Source organism: Pseudoliparis swirei, chromosome 4 (assembly GCF_029220125.1).
Source record: "Pseudoliparis swirei isolate HS2019 ecotype Mariana Trench chromosome 4, NWPU_hadal_v1, whole genome shotgun sequence".
Lineage (NCBI taxonomy): Eukaryota > Metazoa > Chordata > Actinopteri > Perciformes > Liparidae > Pseudoliparis > Pseudoliparis swirei.
In genome coordinates this window covers 1,165,417-1,187,916 of record NC_079391.1, presented here as the reverse complement: position 1 = coordinate 1,187,916, position 22,500 = coordinate 1,165,417, and the positions used below count along the sequence as shown (strand labels likewise).

Here is a 22,500-nt window from a genome sequence, read left to right as displayed (position 1 = left end):
AGTAGTGACGAGGAGGGGTCAGAGGACAGCGACTCTCCTCTGTTTTTAACAAGTAGTCAGACGCAAAAGCTGTATACAGCTGATGAAATTAGTCTGTTTCTGCACAAAACAAAAGGGAAAAAGAAAGTAGAGGTCAAGGATCACTTCCCTGACCTCGTGGCCTTTGTACACTCGTGCCATTTCCACATGAGGGGAAACAAATTAGACAGACAAGAGGTTTTTAGGATCAAAAAGTTTTTACCCAAAGTGAAGGAGTGCATCCAGCAGGGGGAGGTGGAGAGCTCCAATGTGTGTTTTATTTGATTTGTTGGTTTTAAGTTTTATTTGTTTTTTAAACTCTTTTCTTTTAATGAACACATTCAGAGTCGGAGTTTTAAACGTAAATGGAGCGAGACAGTAAGAAGAGAACATCAATTTATGAATTTAACAAGATGAAGGCCAACGATGTTCTCTTCTTACAAGAGACGACAGCGACAGCACCAACGAGGCGGACTGGAGGAGGGAGTGGGGGGGGGAAGTCCTTCTGAGCCACAACACCAACCTCAGCGGAGGAGTGGGCTTCCTCTTCTCCAGGGCCTTCAGCCCGCGGTCACTGGAGGTCAAACACATCGTGGAGGGGAGGCTGTTCTTTGTGAAAGCACGGTTCGACCTTTTTAACGTGGTTTTTATAAATATCTATGCTCCAACAACTGGGACAGAGAGGCAGCTGTTTTTATCCAAAGTTAATGATGTTTTAAATGACTGTGCCTCGGAGGATTTTTTATTCTTGGGGGGGGATTTTAACTGCACAGAGGATGATTTTAATGACAGAAACCACACAGAGCCACATCCAGCTTTACAGCAGGTGCTGAGGAGGCTGGTCCATTCTCATGGCCTGGTGGACGTGTGGAGAAGGATGCATCCGGACTGCCGACAGTACACATGGTCCCACGTTAGGGAGGGAAGGATCTCCTCAGCCAGGTTAGACCGTATTTATGTTTTTAAGCACCATTTTAATATTTTTAAAATGTGCAGCATTGTTCCGGCTGGTTTTACTGATCACTCTTTTGTTTTATGTCATGTTTTTATTAGGAACTTTTGACCCAGGAGTGCATATTGGCATTTTAATACAGTTTTAACTTTCGATAGGAATTTTAGAGAGGTGTTGTTTTATTTTTGGGGCATGTTTAGGCTGAGGAAGAGTGATTTTAATAATCTTAGGCAGTGGTGGGACCGTGGTAAGGTGGAAATTAAGCTCCTTTGTCAGCAGCACACTTTCAACGTCACTAGAGACGTCACCAGATCTATGAAGGACCTGGAGACTGAGATAGTGGACCTAGAAAGTTTAAGCGAGTCCACAGGAGATCGAGGACATATTGAAGTCCTCAAAAGTAAAAAGGCGGCTCTCGCCGACCTGTTCGAAGTAAAAGTGCAAGGCGCACTGGTCAGGTCGATTCCAGACCATCGCGAGATGGACACTCCTCTAGCTTCTTCTTCGGCCTGGAGAAGAGGAGTGGGCAGGCGAGTGATCCACTCACTGCTGACGGACGAGGGCAGCGGTTGTGGAGCCAAGCCAGATCCGGAAGCGGCGGTGGGGTTTACTCCTCCCTTTATGCCACTGAGTATAGGGAGGAGGGAGAGTCGGAGGGGCTCTGTGGGAGCTGCCTCAGGTCTCCGAGGAGACTAATGAGGAGCTCGACAGACCCATAACCCCCAAGAGCTGAAAGCTGCCCTGCAGGGAATGCAGGGAGGGCGCGCCCCCGGAATCGACGGCCTCCCCGCTGAATTCTACAAGAAATACTGGGATGTCCTCGGAAGGGACATCCTAGACGTCTTCAATGAGAGTCTGGCCTCTGGTTCCATGCCGATGTCCTGCCGGAGGGCAGTGCTGACGCTACTGCCAAAAAAAGGAAACCCGCAGGACATCGGTAACTGGCGCCCTGTGTCTCTGCTGTGTGTGGATTACAAGCTTCTGTCCAGGGTCCTCGCCTCCAGGCTGAGGGGAGCTATGGAGCAGGTCCTCCATCGGGACCAGACCTACTGTGTGCCCGGCAGGTCCATGGTGGACAACGTCCACCTCATTCGGGACGTTTTGGAGGTCTCCAGCTCGTTGGGTATGGATACTGGTCTGATTTCTCTAGATCAGGAAAAGGCTTTTGACCGCGTTGAACACGGCTTCCTCTGGAAAGTTCTGGGAAGTTTGGGTTCAGCGCTGGTTTCATAGCTAAGATCAAGGTGTTGTACAGTAATGTTGAGAGTGTGCTGAAGATAAACGGCAGGCTGTGTGCTCCTTTTAGAGTGGGTAGAGGGGTCCGGCAGGGCTGTGCTCTGTCCGGGATGCTCTACGCACTCTCCCTCGAGCCCCTCCTCATTAAAATACGCTCTAGCCTACATGGTTTGGTTTTACCTGGTTTTAGTAAAGGAATGATTTTATCGGCATATGCCGACGACGTTGTTGTTTTTATCAAGAATCAAAATGATGTAAACCTTTTAAATCGAATAGTACAGGATTTTAGCACGGCATCATCAGCGAGGGTGAACTGGAAGAAAAGCGAAGCCCTCGCTGTGGGGGAGTGGCGTGGCGGCCTCCCGGTTCTTCCACAAAAGCTCATATGGAAAAGGACGGTTTTAAATATTTAGGAATATACCTGGGAAACCGAGCATGGTCCAGAAGAACTGGGAGGCGTCACAGAGAAGATAGAGGGAAACTTTCCAGGTGGAAGTGGCTGCTCCCCCAGATGTCTTTTAAGGGTAGAGTACTGGTTTTAAACAATCTTATTGCATCCCAACTGTGGCACAGGTTGACCGTGTTGGACCCTCCCTCTGGCTTCTTAGCCAACATACAGAAGAAGATGGTGGATTTCTTTTGGGAGGGTCTACACTGGGTGCCACAGGGGGTGCTGTTTTAGCCAGAGAGGAGGGGACAGGGCCTTGTCCACCTGGCCAGCCGGACGGCCACTTTTAGATTACAGTTTGTTCAGAAGTTTTAACGAGTCCGGGGTTTTAGTGTGGCGAGACGTGGCCAGCTGCATCCTCAGACGTGCTGACAACCTGGGGCTGGATACTGCTCTGTTTTTAATAGACTCCAGCATTTTAAAACTAAGTGGGCTGCCTCCTTTTTATCAGGGTGTTTTTAAGTCGTGGGCCCTTTTTAAGCACGAAGGTGCCCACAGTCTGACTCTCTGTTCTGGTTGTTGAGAGAACCATTAATTTATAATGCACGACTGGACATTAGCAGCAGCGTCACCCTGGACTAACGGGCGCTGCGAACAAAGACACTTTGCCTGCAGCAGTTGGTGGATGCAGTGGGGCCGACGCTGAGCGACCCCCCGGCCCTGGGCTCCCTGCTGGGGATGCATTCCGACCGGGTGGCGAGGAGGCTCCTGGAGCTGTGGAGGCAGAGGCTGACCGGGTTGGAGAGGAGCCTCCTCAACGACTACAGCCAGCAGAGAGCAGAGCCGGACCCTGCAGACCCCTTCCCAGACATCTCCCTCAGCCCGGGGCTAGGGGGACTCACCGGCCCCCTGCTAAGAACGAGCCACCCAGAAAACTGCACACTGAACAAAGCAGACAAGAAGACTTTGTATTTTAACCTCGTGAAGAGTATCAACAGGTCCAGACTGTGCAACAGACCGCCCACTGTGTGGTCAGAGAGACTTGGGCATGGAGGCCCTGGCCCGCAGTGGGGGGTCCTATACAAGCCTCCCCTAAAGAAAAGGACCGCTGACCTCCAGTGGCGGATTTTACACGGTGCTGTCGCGTCCAACGCTTTCATTTCGGTAATCAATCCCGCTGTCCTGAGCCAGTGCCCCTTCTGTGACCTCCGGGAGACTATTTACCATGTTTTTAACGAGTGTAAGAGACTTTTGAGTTTCTTCGCTCTTTTAACATTGGTTTTTAGTCTTTTTAATGTGGCTTTTACAGAGAAGGTTTTATCATGGGAGCTGCCTACAAAAGACGGAAAAAGAAAATGGCAGCTCCTTAATTTTTATCCGTGAAGCCAAAATGGCCATTTATTTAACTAGGAAGTCCCGGGTGGAAAACAGAGAGGGGCAGGAAGCCAGGGCAGTGTGGCTCTGTAACATCAGAGCCAGACTCTGGCTGGAGTTCAGATTTTATAAACACATTGGAGACCTGGATGCTTTTAAACAACGCTGGTGTTTTAAAGATATTGTTTGTTCTGTGGTGGAAGAGGAGCTGGAGTTTGCGCCACTTTTATTAGGTAAAACATGTTTTCTTTTGTTTAATGTTTTTTTTTTTGTTTGTGTGCTTTTATTTTAACCAATTTGATTTTTTTAAACACTTTATTTTTAAAGAAATGTTGTAATGGAAAAATGTAAATAAAGTGTTTTCAAAATCAAAAAAAATCTACCCTCTCTCTCTCTCTCTCTCTCCCTCTCTCCCCTCTCTCTCTCTCTTTACTCTCTCTCTCTTTACTCTCTCCCTCTCTCTCCCCTCTCTCTCTCTCTCTCTCTCTCTCTCTCTCTCTCTACCCCTCTCTCTCTCTCTCCCTCTCTCTCTACCGCTCTCTCTCTCTCTCTCCCTCTCTCTCTCTCTCTCCCAATCGTCTTATTGATCCCAGATGAAACACTGAACTCATCAATAAGCTCTTAATGCAAGTTTGTTGTTCAATCACTGGCTATTTAAACCCGGCGCCGCCGCTCCCCGCACTTAGACGTTTTAGTCGTTTGATGTCATTGTTTGTCGTTTCTTGTTGTTTTTGACGATTATTTACGTTTTCATGTTGTATATTCCGATGTTTTACGTTTTTTTTTCGTTTTATGTCGCTTTTTTACATTTTTTCTTATTTGTTCTTCTTTTTTTACGTTTTGTGTCGTTTTTGCCACTTTTTATGTTTTTATATTTTTGTGGTTTACGTTTTTTGTGGAGGAATCCATCCACGGCTCACACGCCGAGACGCACAAGGGCGCCACGACCTTCAGATAGAAGACCTGAGAGGACGTTGAGCATACATGAAGTCCTCCATGAGATTCATGCGCGCCCAAATTCTTTCAAATGGAACTTTTTTTTAACTTCTTGCCAAAGAAAAATGTTCATCGAAAGTGACCACAGGCATTCTGGGAAGTTCAGCCGACGGCTGTGTGTGTGCAACTGTGTTGAGAAATGCAAACGTTCAATAACTCAAATACTACATCCCTTTTTGTGCGGAGAGCAGCTGTGTGTGTGTGTGTGTGTGTGTGTGTGTGTGTGTGAGTGTGTGTGTGTGTGTGTAACCAGGCACGTGCAGCCGCTGGCAGGCCTTCGGGCCTTCAGGCCTTCAGGCTCTGGCTCACACGTCGGTGTTAGCGGTTTAGTTCCAGTGCTGCAGGTAGAGAGAGAGACACGGGGCCGGGTGGCACATCCGAGGAGATGTTTGTCAGGAGATGTCCCTCCTCCTCTTCCTCCTCTTCCTCCTCCTCCTCCTCCTGCTGCATGTTTACACTCACTGGGGCCACACTGGGCTGTTAGCGGGGGAGAACACTGGCAAAACAGCCGTCTGGTGAGAGCCAAGAGTCTTACTGTGAATATTAAAGAGAGGTAGAGAGAGAGAGAGAGAGAGAGAGAGAGAAGCAGCTATCTGGACCAAACAAAGCTGGCTGGAGAGCCACAGCACATAATAATCAGCGTTGGCTCTTTCACTGAACACTTAGGCACTCTGGAAAAGTGGGGAGGCGCTGAATGGAGAGGAAGTCATAAAACAAGCAAACTTCTTTGAAAAGAGTTGTGTGAGTGTGTGTGTGTGTGTGTGTGTGTGTGAGTGCGTGTGTGTGAGAGAGTTAATATGCATGCGTGAAAGTGTGTGTGTGTGTGTGTGCAGCTGTCTGCCTGTGTGATGAGTGTGTGTAGCTATCCCTGCAGTGAGAATTTAGACATTTTCTTTTTTTAATTTGAAGCTCTTTGGCATTTGTCGTTTTTTGTGGCTTTTTGCCTTTTTTTGGCGCTCTTTGGTGATATTCTACTTTTTTTTAACGCTGTTTTACTATTTTTGAAGCTTTGTGGCGCATTTTAAACATAGAATATTAACGGCTGTGATGTCATCGGGGGGCGGATCCCAGAGGCCTCGGGAAAAGGTACGAAGTCCCATTGGCAGACGTGTGAGAGAGAGAGAGAGAGAGAGGGAGAGATGCTCTCCCAGAGCTTCAGTGTCTCTGGAGTGTTTCTGTCCTCCTCGCTGCAGCAGAGGAGACGGCATGTCCTCTGAGACTCTGAGACTCTCTACATGGTGACCCAGAACACGTAGAGCGGCTCCCACCGCCAGATCAGAGACACGGCAAGACAAGGTGAGAGGGAGCGAGAGAGAAGGAGACACCGGGGAGGAGGGAGTGAGGAAAGGAGGCAGGAGAGAGAAGGAGACACTGGGCAGGAGGGAGTGAGGAAAGGAGGAAAGGAGGCACGAGAGACACAAGGGAGGGGGAAAAGTGTAAATTGGTGAAGTGGAGCTGCAGCCCCAGGACTTCACTGATGTCTCGTATCCGACTAGACTTCTACAAGTGGGGTAAATAAAGACTGACAAGCCCCTCCCCCCTCCCCCCCCCCCCCCTCAGACCGCGGTGCAACAATACAGCTCCAACTAAATAATCTCATTTCCTCTCGGCTCTCTTTGTTTTTAGGAGGCGGAGAATCAGGCAGAATGTTTCCTCCCTGTTTTATCATGTGGTCACACAGAGAGAAATAACACACACACACACACACACACACACACTCACACACACACTCACACACACACACACACTCACACACACACACACACTCACACACACACACTCACACACACTCACACACACACACAGGCATGCTCTCCTGTGGTCACGGGGAGCTAACGTACACATGCAGACAGAGAGGACCTCACACTGCTCCTTCCTCCAGATTGATGATTCCTAACCACGGAAACCTCGGTGTGTGTGTGTGTGTGTGTGTGTGTGTGTGTGTGTGTGTGTGTGTGTGTGTGTGTGTGTGTGTGTGTGTGTGTGTGTGTGTGTGTGTGTGTGTGTGTGTTTTAAAGAGCACGTGAAGTACAGAGCGGCTCCGTGTCGAGCTTTCTCCACACGGAGCCGCCGGGGCAGAAAGGAAGAGGAGGAAGACCCGAGGAGACGAGTGATGACGAGCACGCCACGGCCGGATGATCAATACGAGATGATTTCAGGAGGAAGAGGAGGCGAGGAGGCGAGGAGATGAGGAGACGAGGAGACGAGGAGGCGACAAGACGAGGAGGCGAGGAGACGAGGAGGCGAGGTAGAAGACGTGTAGGAACAACATGGCCGCCTCTCGGTGTGTAATTGATTCCCACGATGGTGACAAGTGACTGAAGACCACCAGAGGCAGAGTCTGGGAGGCTCCACCAGCCTCCACCAGCCTCCACCCAGCCTCCACCAGCCTCCACCAGCCTCCACCCGGCCTCCACCCGGCCTCCACCCAGCCTCCACCGGCCTCCACCAGCCTCCACCAGCCTCCACCGGCCTCCACCAGCCTCCACTAGCCTCCACTAGCCTCCACCCAGCCTCCACCCAGCCTCCACCGGCCTCCACCAGCCTCCACCCGGCCTCCACCCGGCCTCCACCAGCCTCCACCAGCCTCCACCCGGCCTCCACCCCTCCCCCCGGTAGCTGCAGGCGGGTGGGGGGCGAGCCGGAGATCAATGGCGTGCGTTTGCCTCCAGCGGCGGCGGCCATTGCTCAGCCGGGTCTCTGATGCTGATCAATGGTCATCGGAGGCGTCTGGGACGTGGCTAACTGCTGGACGCCAACACGATGAACCCTGAGCCCACAATGAACCGCGATGAGTTCCTGCTCTGTGTGTGAGTGTGTGTGTCTGTGTGTGTGTCTGTGTGTGTCTGTGTGTGTGTGTGTGTCTGTGTGTGTGTGTGTGTGTGTGTGCCTCTCTGTGTGTGTGTGCCTCTCTGTGTGTGTGTGTGTGTGCCTCTCTGTGTGTGTGTGTGTGTGTGTGTGTGCCTCTGTGTGTGTGTGTGTGTGTGCCTCTCTGTGTGTGTGTGTGTGTGTGTGCCTCTCTGTGTGTGTGTGTGTGTGTGTGTGCCTCTCTGTGTGTGTGTGTGACCTCTAGCACCTCTGTGACACCCTTGAGTGTTTGCTTGTTTCCCCTGGAACACTAGCGGCTCACGTGTGTGTGTGTGTGTGGGGGGGGGGGGGTGGGGGGGCGTCTGTCTGCAGATAAAAACAAACACGGCCCGGTGATACCGGGTGATGCTGCAGGAAGTTGTCGGGGGGAACAATGGGGACACACACACACACACACACACACTCTGTGGAACAATGGAGAGTGTTTGATCTCTTAATTAATGGAGGCCAGCCCCCCCCCCCCCCCCCCCTGCTGCTTCAGGTACTGAATTCTAATGCGGGGAAAACCAAACCCTGAAAGCTGCACTGTGGTCATTAAGAGGATCTCACTTCATAGAAACATATTAATCGTATATATAAATATATTAAACATAAAGAACATAAGTTTCTTTAATTGTGTGAATAAATCCTTTAAATTTGAACACAAATAAACACAAATAAACGACATTTTAAACAGGATTATTTTCTACGTCGGACACCTTAAAGAGCAGCGACGGCGCGTGTGTGTGTTTGTGTGTGTGTGTGTGTGTGAACATGTGGGCCTATTTCTTTATTTCTTTGAGCATGAGGCGGCTTACAGAAATCCCTTTAATCAAGCTCCGTAATCCGTCTGCAGGACGTCAGCGAGCCGCGGAGACGTCTTGGAAACGATGGAGGTCAAAGGCCAAAGGTCACCGCGGAGAGGGAATAAAACACACTTCACTTTATATACATTTAGTGAATAATAAAAGTGGAATAATGTTCCTTTTTTAATCAGAATGAAGCGCTTCTTCATTCTACAGCCGAGACTCAATTCATGAATTTGTGTTTTTAATCATTTTTTGTAATCTTTTTGACTGACGACATGTACAATAATACAATAATACAATAATAGAATAAGAGAATAATATAATAGTATAATGTATAATATTGACTCATAATAAGTCACTGGAGTCTTTTGAGAAGCTCATAAACCACAAAGCTCCATAAGTTGTGTCTTACTTCGTCTCCCATTATCACACCTACACACACACACACACACACACACACACACACACACACACACGCACGCTCTTGCAGCTGACCTAGATGGAGGCCCGCGCAGCTCGTTGTGATTCCGGAGGCGTCGCGGGGAGCGCCCCGTGAATGGGCCGCGCACCACGTGTTGAATGTCGCACAGAAAGGGGGCTTTCAGCGCTAACGAGTCCCCGCCCTAACTGGCGCATTATGCGGCCAAACGCGCACTGTTTCCGGGCTGCGTGATCCATCACGGGCCGTCGGTGATAACCGTGAGTGATGGCCCCCGGGCCGGGCCGGCTGCGAGGTGTTGCGCACGGCATCGATTGCGCATAACAGACAAACGTGCACTTTTTATGGCCAAAGGTTTCTGTCATTTTACTCCTTTTTTAATGTTTTGATAAATAACAACTGGTATATATTTGTACTATTTATATATGTATGTGTGGCTGTTTCATTTGTATTGTAATAATTTTAAAAAACAAGCTAATTAAATGTAATGAAATTAAACATTAATTTTATATCCATTTATTTTTAAATCAATATAATAAATATAAGGATGAGAATGTTCCAGGTTCCTCTGTCAAAGCACACACATATAAAAATGTAGTATAAATTGTGTTCTGAATGTTATAAATTAAATGTTATAATAAAAAAGTAATTCAGATAATTTGCACCTAAATGTCAAAAAAACATTAGAATTGTTTCAAACTTTATTCTCCTCCGCGTCCCGGTCTGTCCTCCGCGCGTCACGCGGCCGGTGATGCTGAACACGGTGTCCCGGTTAAAACGTCTCGCGCTCGGCTGCAGCTGCAAATCAGCGCGTTTACAACCTCACAGCAACACGCACGTCAATTAACGGGACATTGATCCCCGCGCGCGCGCGACAATATGACAGAACCTCTTCCTGCTCTGCGTCCAGTTCGGTGCGCGTAATTGCTGCGTCTTTTTTTTTAACGACACACGCACGCACACGTTGATGCTCGTGCGTGATTTTGCTCGTCCTTGCTTACATTTCAATTTTATGACTTTGTCCAATTTTTTTGTGTGTTGACATTTGATGTTATTTGTATTAATCTATTAATGCACACTATGAGGGACATTTAAATGTATTTTCTTGCGCCGTTTGGTGATGGCGCAGATCACTCAGAGCCGTCAGCTGATTCCCCCTCTGCGTTTTCCTTTTTTTCATGAATAAGTAAATAGTGAGGCAGGTCGGAACTCACAGATAGCTGACACCGGAGAGGAGCAGATCCATCTCGCCCGCAGCCGCTCTTTAAATATTCAGTGAAAAATAATGGCATCCGAGGCATCACCTATAGTAACATTATTATCTTCATTTCTCAAAATCAGCCCGACTGAGAGCTTCGTTTATCTTTTTCACGTAATAAATCTCCTCGACAGGGCGCGCGCGTGCGGCTCCCCCGGGACCTCTTGCCCTCTTAAAACATCCCGTGAAGGCGCACTCCTGTTAGTGCATTATTCAGGCCAGCGTATCAATAATAATAATAATAATAGCAACAATAAAAAAATATGTAGCGTGTGTGTGTGTGTGGTCCGGAGTTTATTTACAGGGTTGATTGAAAAAAAGATGGTTTACGGGCAGAATGATATTGCGCAATCATCTCTGCCTTTTAAAAAAAAACTCGCATCTGTAGAAATAAAAAAACAAAATGCTCCAAAAGGCCTTGAACGCATCCTGATAACTCAGAGTGTTTACTAGACAAACAACCCGCTGGATGGCGGCCACATCAAGACAAACAAGTTGTTGTTGTTTCCTAAGAGTTAAAGGGATTGAGCCCACGTGACGTCACTGGGAGAGACATTCGCCACAAAAAAACAACAACAAAAAATACAAAATGTTTCGGGGAAGAAATGAGAGAACAGATTATTTGAGATGAACAGACTCGTCTCTGCTCTCTTTACACTGATCACCATGTGCGCAGCGCGCGAGAGAGAGAGAGAGAGAAGGGGAGAGAGAGAGGGGGGGGGAGGAGGAGGAGGTGAAGGTGAATGGCAGCGTGACTGAATCGCCCGGTGACCAATCAGAGGCTCGATGGGCCGGGCTCCATTTTTTTTTTTCCCAGTGCAGCTCCGGCCCTCAAAGTTTGTTTATTCGCGGAATGCAGTGTGTGATGAAAACGTGTTGGAGAGCGTGACCCCCCCCCCCCCCAACGACCCCCCCACGCCACCCCCCACCTGGACTCACGATAATCAAATGACACTGATTGGGGACGTCGGAACACACGCTGGACTTTTTGGGAACGCGTACCGGTGCCATTTTTACGCACGGAGAAAACCATGCTCGCGCCACCCCGCGCTCTAACGCACACCGGGAGCCCCGGGTGAAACTCTTCGGAGAGTAGGTGTCGGTGTGCGCAGCGCGACAACCAGCCGAGCGCGAGAGAGAGAGCGCGAGCGCAGAGGACTATACGGGAGTTGTTGGGCAGAAGAAAGTTGTCGCGGAGCTTCTTTTTTTTTTTAGTCGGCATCATATTTACCGGGGGGGAAGCAACCGGCCGGGGGGGGGGCGCCGCGTGATCGATGTGCCCGGTTGAACCGCACCGTGCTGACATTCCCCTGTAGTCCCGGTGCCTCGGCTCACGGAAGGGGTTAACCGCCTCCACGGGGACCGGGGGGAGCCAGCCGCTTCTCCCCCGGACGGGTCGACTCATTGGGTGGGAGCGCAGCGAGAGACGAGAGTCCCCAGCAAATCAGGAGCTAATTGATTAAAGAGACTTCATTTGAATAGGAGGGGGGCTGGCGAGGTGCCAATCGCCTTTCAGAGAAGCCCCCCCCCCCCCTGTGATTAATCGCAGAGCATTATTGATAATCATAACGGGGCACATGCGCGGTGGATGGGCTCGATTTACGTAATTTTTTGAGCAGCTTTTGGACTCATCTTCCGGAGTTGTTCTCCCGCCGATGTGCAGCCAGCATGTCGCGGAGGAAACAAGCGAAGCCGCAGCACTTCCAGCCCGACCCGCACCGGCCCTTCTCGGAGCACAATGGTGAGTCCGCGCGCCGCCTCTTCCCCTCTTTTCAGGCTCTGCTGGCTCCAGAGAACTCAGGGAATTTAACTTGTTTCTCTTGTTTCTGTTTGTGTCGAAGTGAAGGAAGGCTTCTCCTTTTGATTCCGGAACACAAGACATTCACTTTATTACAGTTTAGAGTGGAATTTAAACTCTATTATGAGTGTTCTACATCCACACTATAACTCATTAAAATAATCAATAAATACAGTTAAATAGAGTTAAATACAGTTATTTACAGTTATTTATAGTTATTTATAGATATTCCTCTTCACTGGGTGATACAAGTTTTTAAAGTTTATTTCATTAGTTTTAAATCGTGTTTTCGAGCCGCGGCTGAAGCTCCGCTGCAGCGAGCCGGCGGAGGGTCGCTCCTCTCCGGAGGACCGACGGGGACCACCCGGCCTCGGCCGCCGGGACTCTGGTCCTGCCCCCCCCCCCTCCCCCCGGTCCGTGTTTCTGTCCCGCTCCATGTTTCCTTTTTAATAAAAACCTAAAAAAGGATCCATGGAGCGGAACACACACCATGACCTGCGGTCTCACACACACACACACACACACACACACACACACACACACACACACACACACACACACACACACACACACACACACACACACACACACACACACACACACACACACACACACACACACACACACACACACACACACAATGTATTTCTGTTATTTTTACACACGTAATTCCTGTAAGTTGTTGTTTTTAGAGACGGTCGTCTTCGGCCTGCTGGGAAATAAAGCGACGAGAAATCTGAGTATACAAAGTGAAAAACTCTTTTTATATTTTATATTTAATATTTTAATTTAACGGTGTTAAATGTGAAGTCTGTAGATCCAGGATTGTAAAAGTCTCTCAGGGTTCGAGTCCAGCAGTCGAGATGTAATTCAATGTAAATTATTATATTTCTGTTAAATACATTAAACTCTAAAGTTCGACCAAACATCGGCCTTCTGAGGTAAATAACAACAACTGATGACGTAACGTGTGTTTGTGTTTACCGACTTTTCTATCAAATGACTCGAGAGAAAATAAAATGTATTATTCATCTACTTAAAAACGACCTTTTTAATTTAAATAGAAGCTCCTCGTTGCTCTGCAGTTTACGTTTTTATTCATTTACAAATTATTTACACACCAAAAAAATTTAAATGCCATAAATAAAACATCTGAAAAAAATAAAAGCTTGACCTGTTGGATTAGGCCTTTAAATTCAATACGTTGTAAATACCCTTAAAGCCACTCTGAGGCATGTTCAGGTCGTTTAAACACACGCGTGTGTATGTTGTCTCTGCACATCCCTGTTTGGGGTTTTTAGGAACTTGGTGATTAAAGCAGAAACTATTCATATTTCTTCTTCTGCATATTCCTTTAACTCAGTGAAGAGTCGCCCACCGGCTCTGGCTGTGTGTCCCTGGTTGTGCCGGTTCGGGGCCGCGGGGCCACGTCTCGATTAGAGGACGTTCTGATGCCGAGCGGCTCCTGGAGAGCCGAGCGGTCGGAAGTGGAGACGGAAAGTCTTTGTGGCTCCGAAACGCCGAGCGGCTCCTGGGAGGTCGGCGGAGAGCTCGGAGGGTGGGATGTGGAGCTGTTGTAACCTCTGCTGGGGGGGGGGGGGGGGGCTGTGAGTTCAGGGCCCGGCGTGTCCCTCGCCGCCTCGCCATTGACCCCGGCGGCCGGAGCTGCAGGCGGCCCCGGCTCGTCATTTGAGTGTGTGTGTGTGTGTGAGAGGTCTTATCAATGTTGTGCCCCCCCCCCCCTTCTCGCCCTATCGGAGCGGCCCCCCCTAGAGGGGAGATTGGCACCGTGGTCCCTGCTCACACACACAGCTGTCATGCTGCCAGTGTTTATGTGAGCAGCCTGAAGGACTTGGTCCCCCCCCCCCCCTTTGGTTCCCCCTCCCCTTGAAGGGGGGGGGGGGCAGAGCAGGTCTGAGTCTGGTCCTGGACCCCGGCAGCTGTAGTGGACCCCCGTCCCGAGGCGAGCGGAACGAGTCCTGAAGTTACAAGTGTCAAGAGGCTCAGAGGAGGAAGCTCAAGTCAGACCTCTGGAGCTGAGCGTTGACTTCTGGACTCTAATCCTCCTCTTCCTCCTCTTCCTCCTCTTCTCATATCCAGAGCGGTCATCTCTCTGAGTCTCCGGCCCCTCTGGCCCCTCTGGCCCCGCTCACATCGGGCCTCTTCCACGCCGCTCCTATGGAAGTTGTACAGACTCCATCTTTATGCCAGCTTGACTTTATCTTAATTGGAAGTTAATCCTTTGCTATTTGGGGAATTAAGCCTAATGCGAGCATCTGCCTTGTTTCTATTCCCGTCTGATGTGGACGGTGGATTTGTGCTGCATTGATTTAGTTTTAAATAATGATTGTGTCGCCGCGTAAAGAGGAATAAAGTAAAGCTCGGTCTGCGGCCGTGGAAGCGCTTTAAGTCTGACTTATTATTATTATTGTGTTGTTTTGTGAGACGTTAAACCATTTTTGATTAAATGTTTTTCCTTAATTGACTAAATAGAAATGCATGAATAATTTTCTCCGTAAATACGTGTAATATATTTTTAATTGTTCTCTAATTTAAAAAAAATTCTAAATTGTAGTTATAGTTTTATTTTAATATGTTTTAATTTGCATGTTAAACATTTAATTATTTAGAATGTTTTAATTTGTAGGATAAAAAAAAACATACAATATTGTGGATATTATTTTAATCAAAGAAACAAACTTGTGCTGTTTATAATGTGTGTATTAGTGAAATGGTGACTTAATTTAATTCATTCACCATTTCTTAAATCGTGTATACATCTTGAATTGTTTTTTAAAATAATGTTCTGCTTTTATTTTAGCATGAACACATATATAATTTATATTAACTGCATCTTCCACAAGTTTGTAAAAAAAAAAAAAAAAAATTTATAATTCTGCGTCTGGCTCTTTAATTTATTTTCATACAATCTGATTTTCGTCACTTTTAATTCGTGCCCCGTCAGCAGCAGCGAGGTGTTTATTTAACCTTCACGTTTCTCACACCGTAAATCAAACACATTGTTTCTCCTCCGAAATTAGCGCCTGTTGTGCAGCTGCGGAGCGCCGGATCCACGGAGCGGTTCTCATGGACCTTAAAGACTCTGCGCGCGCGCCGCGAGGGCGCGAGGCCGCGAGGGCGCCACTGTCATGGCAACTTTGCGTTATCTGATGTCTCCTCGCGGAGGAACATGGAGGCTGATAATCCGAATTAAACCGGATCTGCTCCGAGTGGCCGCGCCGCTGCTCTGCCGCTCTGCCGCGCCGCCGCTCCGCCGCTCCCATGCCGCGCCGGCAGTGGGAAGGCGTCCTGTCCTCTCCGCGGGGCCGCGCTGCACTTCTTCTCCGGGTCGCATTTGCAAATGAATTCTTGGCCCCCGATGAAAGTGTCGCGGGGGGGGGGAAGGAGGAGGAGGAGGAGGAGGAGGAGGAGGAGGAGAGGGGTGGGAGGAGGAGGGGAGGCACAATGAAAGGGATTCACAGAGGAGGACAATTTGTAAATCAACTTGTATGTTAAACAGCGAGATTTTAGTGTGACAAAAGAAAAGGGAGGGGAATCAAGCCAGTGTGGAGCCCAGCAGAGGCTCCGGGGGCCGGGAGGGGGGGGGGGGGCGTTTGGCCTTTCCACCCCCCTCCCCTCCCCCTCCCCCTCCCCCAGCTAAATGAAAACATTTAGAGACATGCATCCCTCTCTCATCTTCCGGGCTGCAGTACTTTGTGGCGGCGGGCGGCGGGCCCGTTTCTTGGTTTCTTAGTTTCTTAGTTTTCACGTCTGTGTTTCTCCACCGTCGAGTCTTTTTTATTTACACCAATATCTTCATGATTTCTGTTCTCAGTTCGTTCTGTTCGTGTCTCCAGTCCGGTGTCTTCGAAAAAAATGACATTTATTCGTCTCACTTTTCAAAGTAAATTGCAAACATTTCAAATAAATTGGATTGGATTGAATCTGTTGTCACTGCACAGAGGCAACGAGATGCATCCTCTGCTTTAACCGTTCCTTAGTCAGTGAAGCGCCTGCGGAGCAGCTGGGGGTTCAGTGCCTTGCTCATGGACACGTCGACTTGCAAACTAATGGGGAGAGCGGGGATCGAACCGACAACCTTGGGGTTGCAGGACGACCCCCTGACCCCACCGAGCTACACCCACCTCAAATATATATATATATACATATAAACAAATACATTTCACTTCACACGTAGTGAACGCGTCACCTTTCTCATATCCACCTCTCTGTCGTGCAGCCCCCCCGGTGACGGCTGCCTGAGTGGATACACATTAGTTTAGTGACATAAACGTCCGAGACGCCCGTCGCCGGACTGAAAATGAGCAAAGTTGACAGCAAATTGAAAAGTCTAATAAGTCCTTCAGATGCTTGATTTGAGGCGAGCGGACGGCCGACGGACTTAAAGGAAATCAATGTCCTGCTCGATGAAATGTCATTAAGCCCGACGTCCTCACGCCACTCCGTTCTGTATTCTGATGGATTATCTGGAGAAAATTATTACCTTTGTTCGCACCGATGAAACCCAGATGTACGTCTTCAAAGATCACTTTGAAGTAATATTTGAGTAGTTCCCATTGATTGTGAATCCCTGTTATCGCGTGTCAGAGCCCCCCCCCCCCCCCAAGGCTTATTGTTGCCCTGCTCCGTTGTGTTTGTGAGCGCATCAAGGGGATAAGTGTAAAACTGATTAATTTAAGATTAACAACAATGGCATTGGAGGAGATAAAGCTGCTTCTTCAGCTGCTAAACATTTCTAATCACTAATCCTCTGTTTCCTCCTCTTTTCTTTTCTCCAGGGGACACCGAGCTCTGCTCAGAGGACCGCCGCCCCGCCCCCCCCTGCAGGGACCCGGACGCCCACGTCTGCGGCCGATGTTGCGCCGAGTTCTTTGACCCGTCGGATCTGGAGGAGCACCAGAGGAGCTGCACTAAGAATCAGTTAGTCCTGATCGTGAGCGAGAACCCCGTCTCCCCCGCCGGAACCTTCTCCCCCCCCGGGTCGCCCCCCGACGACCACGCGGCTCACAACGCGGATCGGACGGAGTGCGGCGACCTGTTCGACCCCGGCGCTCTGGACGGAGACGAGGCCATGGAGGTGGACGTCTCCGGGATGAGCAGCGGCCACGAGGAGGACGGCAGCGACGCGGACAGCGGGAGCCCCGGCAACACCGGCGGCAGCGGCGGCGGGACTTCGTCCGTCTCCGCGCCGCCGGGAAGCTTCTCCGTGATCAACAGCAACGTCATCATCGAGAACCTGCAGAGCACCAAAGTGGCCGTGGCCCAATTCCCCCAGGAGGGCCGTAACCCGGGGGCCCCCAGGGTGCCGGCCCTCATGCAGCAGCTCCTCGCGCTGCAGCAGCAGCAGATCCACCAGCTGCAGCTCATCGAGAGGATCCGCCACCAGATCCTGCTGCTGGCCTCCCAGACCCCGGAGCTGCAGGCGCCTCTGACTTCCGCTCCGGGCGCCGCCGGCCCGCTGACCGCGCTCGGCTCGCATCTGTCCCAGCAGCTGGCGGTCGCCGCGGGCCTCGCGCAGAACCTGGCCAGTCAGTCCGCCAGCATCAACAGCCTGAAGCAGCTGGCGGCGGCGGCGCAGCTACCTCAGTCCAACCCGAGCGGCGGCGCGCTCCACGGCCACGCCTCCGACCAGAGGCCCGATCACATGAGCGGCCTCCGCCCTCAGCTCGGCAACGCCTCCCTCGCGCCGGCGTTTGGAATGGGTAGCCTGTTGAATCCCCTTCTACCTCAGCCCCCCCCACCTGGAAACCCCATATGTTCCAGCTCTCTGCCCGGTGTTGGCACCACCGTGGAGGACCTCCACCCTTTAGCGGCGTTGGACCAGCAGCGGAACGGCAAGCCGCCAAACATCACTCCGTTGGAACAGAAGAGCGGCACCGACGAGTCCTTCTTCAAGCACAAGTGCCGCTTCTGCGGCAAGGTGTTCGGCAGCGACAGCGCCTTGCAGATCCACCTGCGCTCGCACACCGGCGAGCGGCCGTACAAGTGCAACATCTGCGGCAACCGCTTCTCCACCCGCGGGAACCTGAAGGTGCATTTCCAGCGCCATAAAGAAAAGTACCCGCACATCCAGATGAACCCGTACCCCGTTCCCGAGCATCTGGACAACATACCGACGAGCACCGGCATTCCCTACGGCATGTCCATGCCTCCGGAGAAGCCCGTCACCAGCTGGCTGGACAGCAAGCCGGTGCTGCCCACGCTGACCTCCTCCGTCGGCATGCTGCTGCCACCCACCGTGCCCAGCTTGCCCCATTTCATCAAGAAGGAAGACCATTCCATCGCCGTGACGAGCCCGCCTCTCGCAAAGAGCGTCTCGAAATGCAACGACGGAGTCTCCGAAGAGGGCGAAGGTGCAACTCTGCCGACGTCGAACGGGAGAACGGAAGAAGGCAGCCGCTCCTCGGGCTTCATGACCAACGTGAGCTCGGCCTCGGAGAGCGCCGCGGACTACGCGACCTCCAACAGCCCGCCCATGATGACCAACCCCCTCATGCCTCTGATGTCGGATCAGTTCAAGGCGAAGTTCCCCTTCGGAGGCATCCTGGACCCCCTCCAGGGGTCGGAGACCTCCAAGCTGCAGCAACTGGTGGAGAACATTGACAGGAAGATGGCGGACCCCAACGAATGCGTCATCTGCCACCGGGTGCTGAGCTGTCAGAGCGCTCTGAAGATGCATTACCGCACTCACACCGGGGAGCGGCCCTTCACGTGCAGAGTCTGCGGCCGGGCGTTCACCACCAAGGGGAACCTCAAGACTCACTACAGTGTGCACAGGGCCGTGCCTCCTCTGAGAGTCCAACACTCCTGCCCCATCTGCCAGAAGAAGTTCACGAACGCCGTGGTTCTGCAGCAACACATCCGCATGCACATGGGCGGACACATCCCCAACACCCCTCTGCCGGAGAGCTACCCGGAGTCCATGGTCTCGGACACCGGCTCCTTCGGGGAGGGAGACATGGACGATCTGGACAACTTCTCTGATGACTTTGAGGGAATGGAGGAGGGCCCGGACACGCCCCGGTCGGCCGACGCCTCCCACGACAGTCTGTGCGACTCCCCGGCCGCCCTCGACGTGGCCGAGCAAGAGAGGGACGGCCGAGAGCACGCCCACCATCACGGAACCGAGGAGCTCCACATCATCCAGATGAGGGCGATGACCAACGGCTTCGTCGAGGGAGGTTGCTTCACCAATGACTCCTCGTCTCTAGTCGGGGATGTTGAAAGCCAAAGCGCCGGCAGTCCAGCCGGGTCCGAATCTACCTCCGCCGCGCAGGCGCCCTCCCCCCCTTCCAGCATGCAGCCGCAACCACGCAAATCCCCGAGTCTGGAAGAAAGGCACCAGAGGGCCTTGTCCCTGGAGCACGCCACCGCCAGCCTCCTGCACTCGCACCCCTCCAACGTCGGAGCGCTGGACCTGACGTCCGTCAACCCCTCCAGGGACCCGCTCGGCACGCTGTTCCCCTTCCGCGAGCGCAGCGTCGTCCGGAACACGTCCTGCGACATCTGCGGGAAGACCTTCGCCTGTCAGAGCGCCTTGGACATTCACTACCGGAGCCACACCAAAGAGCGGCCGTTCATCTGCACGGCGTGCCACCGGGGCTTCTCCACCAAGGGCAACCTGAAGCAGCACATGCTCACCCACCAGATGAGGGACCTGCCCTCGCAGCTCTTCGAGCCGTCGACCGCCAGCCTGCCGTGCAGCCCGACCCCGTCCCTCCTGTCCGTGTGCTCTCTGAGCAAACCCGAGGTCAACGGCTTCTTCCACAGCCTCCACCACGAGGTCAAGGAGACGGTCCCGTCCTCGGCCTCCACCTCCCCGGTGCTCTCCTCCTCGGCGGCGCCGCCGCGCAGGACGCCCAAGCAACACTTCTGCAACGCCTGCGGGAAGTGCTTCTCCTCGTCCAGCGCGCTGCAGATCCACGAGAGGACCCACACGGGGGAGAAGCCCTTCGCCTGCAGCATCTGCGGCCGGGCCTTCACCACCAAAGGAAACCTCAAGGTAAACGTCCGGGAAGCCCGTCCTCTCGGGAAAGAACGCGCTCGAGCCTCGGAGCTCCGGTTCGGTTTCACGCGGTCCGAGCGCGGCGGCCATCGAGAGGCGATCACGTCGTCTAATGGATGAGGAGAAGCTCTCGGAGAGGAGCGGCGCTTTTTATAACGGAAAGAATCGTGAAGCTGATATGATTCCTGGCTCGGCGTTCCAGAACGTAATCGGCTACGAATGATTCGGTGCACGGAATTAACGGCGGGAGGAAGTGGCGGCGCTCCGGGTCCGTCGGCGTTTTCCACAACAGATTCCGTGAGAACTGTCACTAGATCATTAGGAAGAGGATCCACGGGAAAGTGGGCGATTTGTGAGAACTTAACTAGGATAATTACTTTATTACAGCGTCGATCTCTAATCCTCGAGAGGAATTTGGGCATTTGGTGGACGATGGTTTTTAAAACGGAGACATCTTCATTTTAGTTCCTCCGTTAAAGTTCACAAAATAAATAAAACGACTAAAAACGCCATTTGTTCCTTTAGTTTAAGGATTCTGCAGCTTGTCGTCTGTAAAGAGCGTCCCACGCGGTGGAGGTGCAGCGTGAGACGAGCGCAGTCCGCTTCAGATTACCCAGCATGCATCAGTGTTGCCAGACGCGGTGTTTACACCACGCTGTTCTCACAACACCGCGCCCCGCCGGTCTGCTGCACGCGGGGTGTGAAGCTGCGTTATTCGGATGTTTCCATTGCATCATCTCATGTGCAGCTCTCGTGGCCAAGTTTGTAAACATCACTAATTTTGATCCCTCGCTCTCTGCTTCCTCCCCCTCCCCCTCTCTCTTTGTAGGTCCACATGGGCACACACATGTGGAACAGCGCTCCCGCCAGACGTGGCCGCCGGCTCTCCGTGGACGGGCCGTTGGCCTTCCTGGGCGCCAACCCGGTGAAGTTCCCCGAGATCTTCCAGAAGGACATGGCGTCGAGGGCGAGCAACGGGGACCCGACGAGCTTCTGGAACCAGTACGCCGCGGCCTTCTCCAACGGCCTGGCCATGAAGACCAACGAGATCTCCGTGATCCAGAGCGGCGGCGGCGGCGGCGGCGTGATGAACGGCGGCGGCTCGCCCGTCGGCGGGCTGACCGGCGGCCTCGGCAAGCTGCACAGCATGGAGCCCAACGCCGCGCTCGCCGGCCTGGAGAAGATGGCCAACACGGAGAACGGCGCCCACTTCCGCTTCACGCGCTTCATGCAGGACAACAAAGAGACCGTCACCAGTTAGAGGAGGAGGGGGAGGAGCTCTCGGACACGCGGCGGCGCCCGGACGCTTTGCTCGCTGTCTTTTCACGAAAGACCAAATGTCTTTTTTTTTGTACAATGTACATGTTATAGTTTAACGGAGCTTATTTATTAGTGATTATAACCGTTGCTTGGGAACCGAGTGGAAGCGTTGCGTTCGGGTTTGTTTCTGTTTCTGAAGCCGCGGCGGGGTTCGGACGGGCGCTTTAAAAAAAAGAAAAGAAGAAAAAAGTGCTTTTGAAGCTTGGAGGACGAGGAGGCGTTAAGTTATGTTCTGTCTGTAGTCGCTCTAACCGAACTGTGGACGTCCGTGTGATGCATTCGCCTGTAATACGCAACCAGACTGTAAATAATGTGCACTTCTGTAGATGCTCTAACATCTGTGTGTTCACCCCCCCCCCCTCCCCCCCTCATCAAAGCAAAACAATGGAATTCAGGCGAGGGACTAAACGATGTGCTATAGTTCCATTTCTTTCCAATTTATATTCACCTTTTTTAATTTTATTTAAGGAAGACGAAGCATTGACGTTTGTTTCTTTCGTGTTTAACTTGTTGTCGTTTACCGTTTCTCCGTCTTGTACTTTCTACTTTTTATTTACTTCCATATTGGTCCCTCTGGTTTTTTTCTTCCCCTTTCTTCTTATTTTTCCGTGTTTTTATTGTCGAAAGCGAGACAGAAGGGAACATCCGGTGTGTGCGTGTGTGTGCGTGTGTGTGTGGCCCACTTTTTTCCTGTCTTTTTTTTTTTTTTTTTTGGGAACTGAGACAGCCAATCAAATGAGCAGGATTCTCCTTCAAGATTTCCACGTCGCTGCTATATGTCCCAGCATCCTCTCTGGCACCACGTGCAGAGCCATGTGTCGAAGCTTCTGTAAATATTGTTCACACGTGGAAATAAAAACTCCCTCGTAAAGAAAATGTACATACAGCTCACACCGAGAGAAGTCCATCGGGCCGGGACAACGAGAGTGTTTTTATAAATATAAATATATATGAGGTTTGACAACCTTCGGACTGTTACATGCACTTTCTTGGAAAGTTGGAAGATCTTTATGGGTCCAGTTTCTCTACACTTTAATAC

At 51.3% G+C, this 22,500-nt stretch overlaps 1 protein-coding gene across 1 annotated transcript in view; it reads left to right on the top strand.

Moving 5' to 3' along the window:
• The first annotated feature begins 11,291 nt into the window (after window positions 1-11,291).
• Window positions 11,292-22,500, top strand: part of sall1a (spalt-like transcription factor 1a) — an 11,440-nt gene continuing 231 nt past the window's right edge. The window contains exons 1-3 of the mRNA XM_056413777.1: window positions 11,292-12,058; window positions 16,915-20,138; window positions 20,971-22,500. The exon at window positions 20,971-22,500 is cut by the window's right edge and continues 231 nt beyond it. Of these exons, the coding sequence (XP_056269752.1) occupies window positions 11,986-12,058; window positions 16,915-20,138; window positions 20,971-21,402 (3,729 nt within the window). The 5' untranslated portion in view covers window positions 11,292-11,985 and the 3' untranslated portion in view covers window positions 21,403-22,500. The remainder of the gene's footprint in view (window positions 12,059-16,914; window positions 20,139-20,970) is intronic.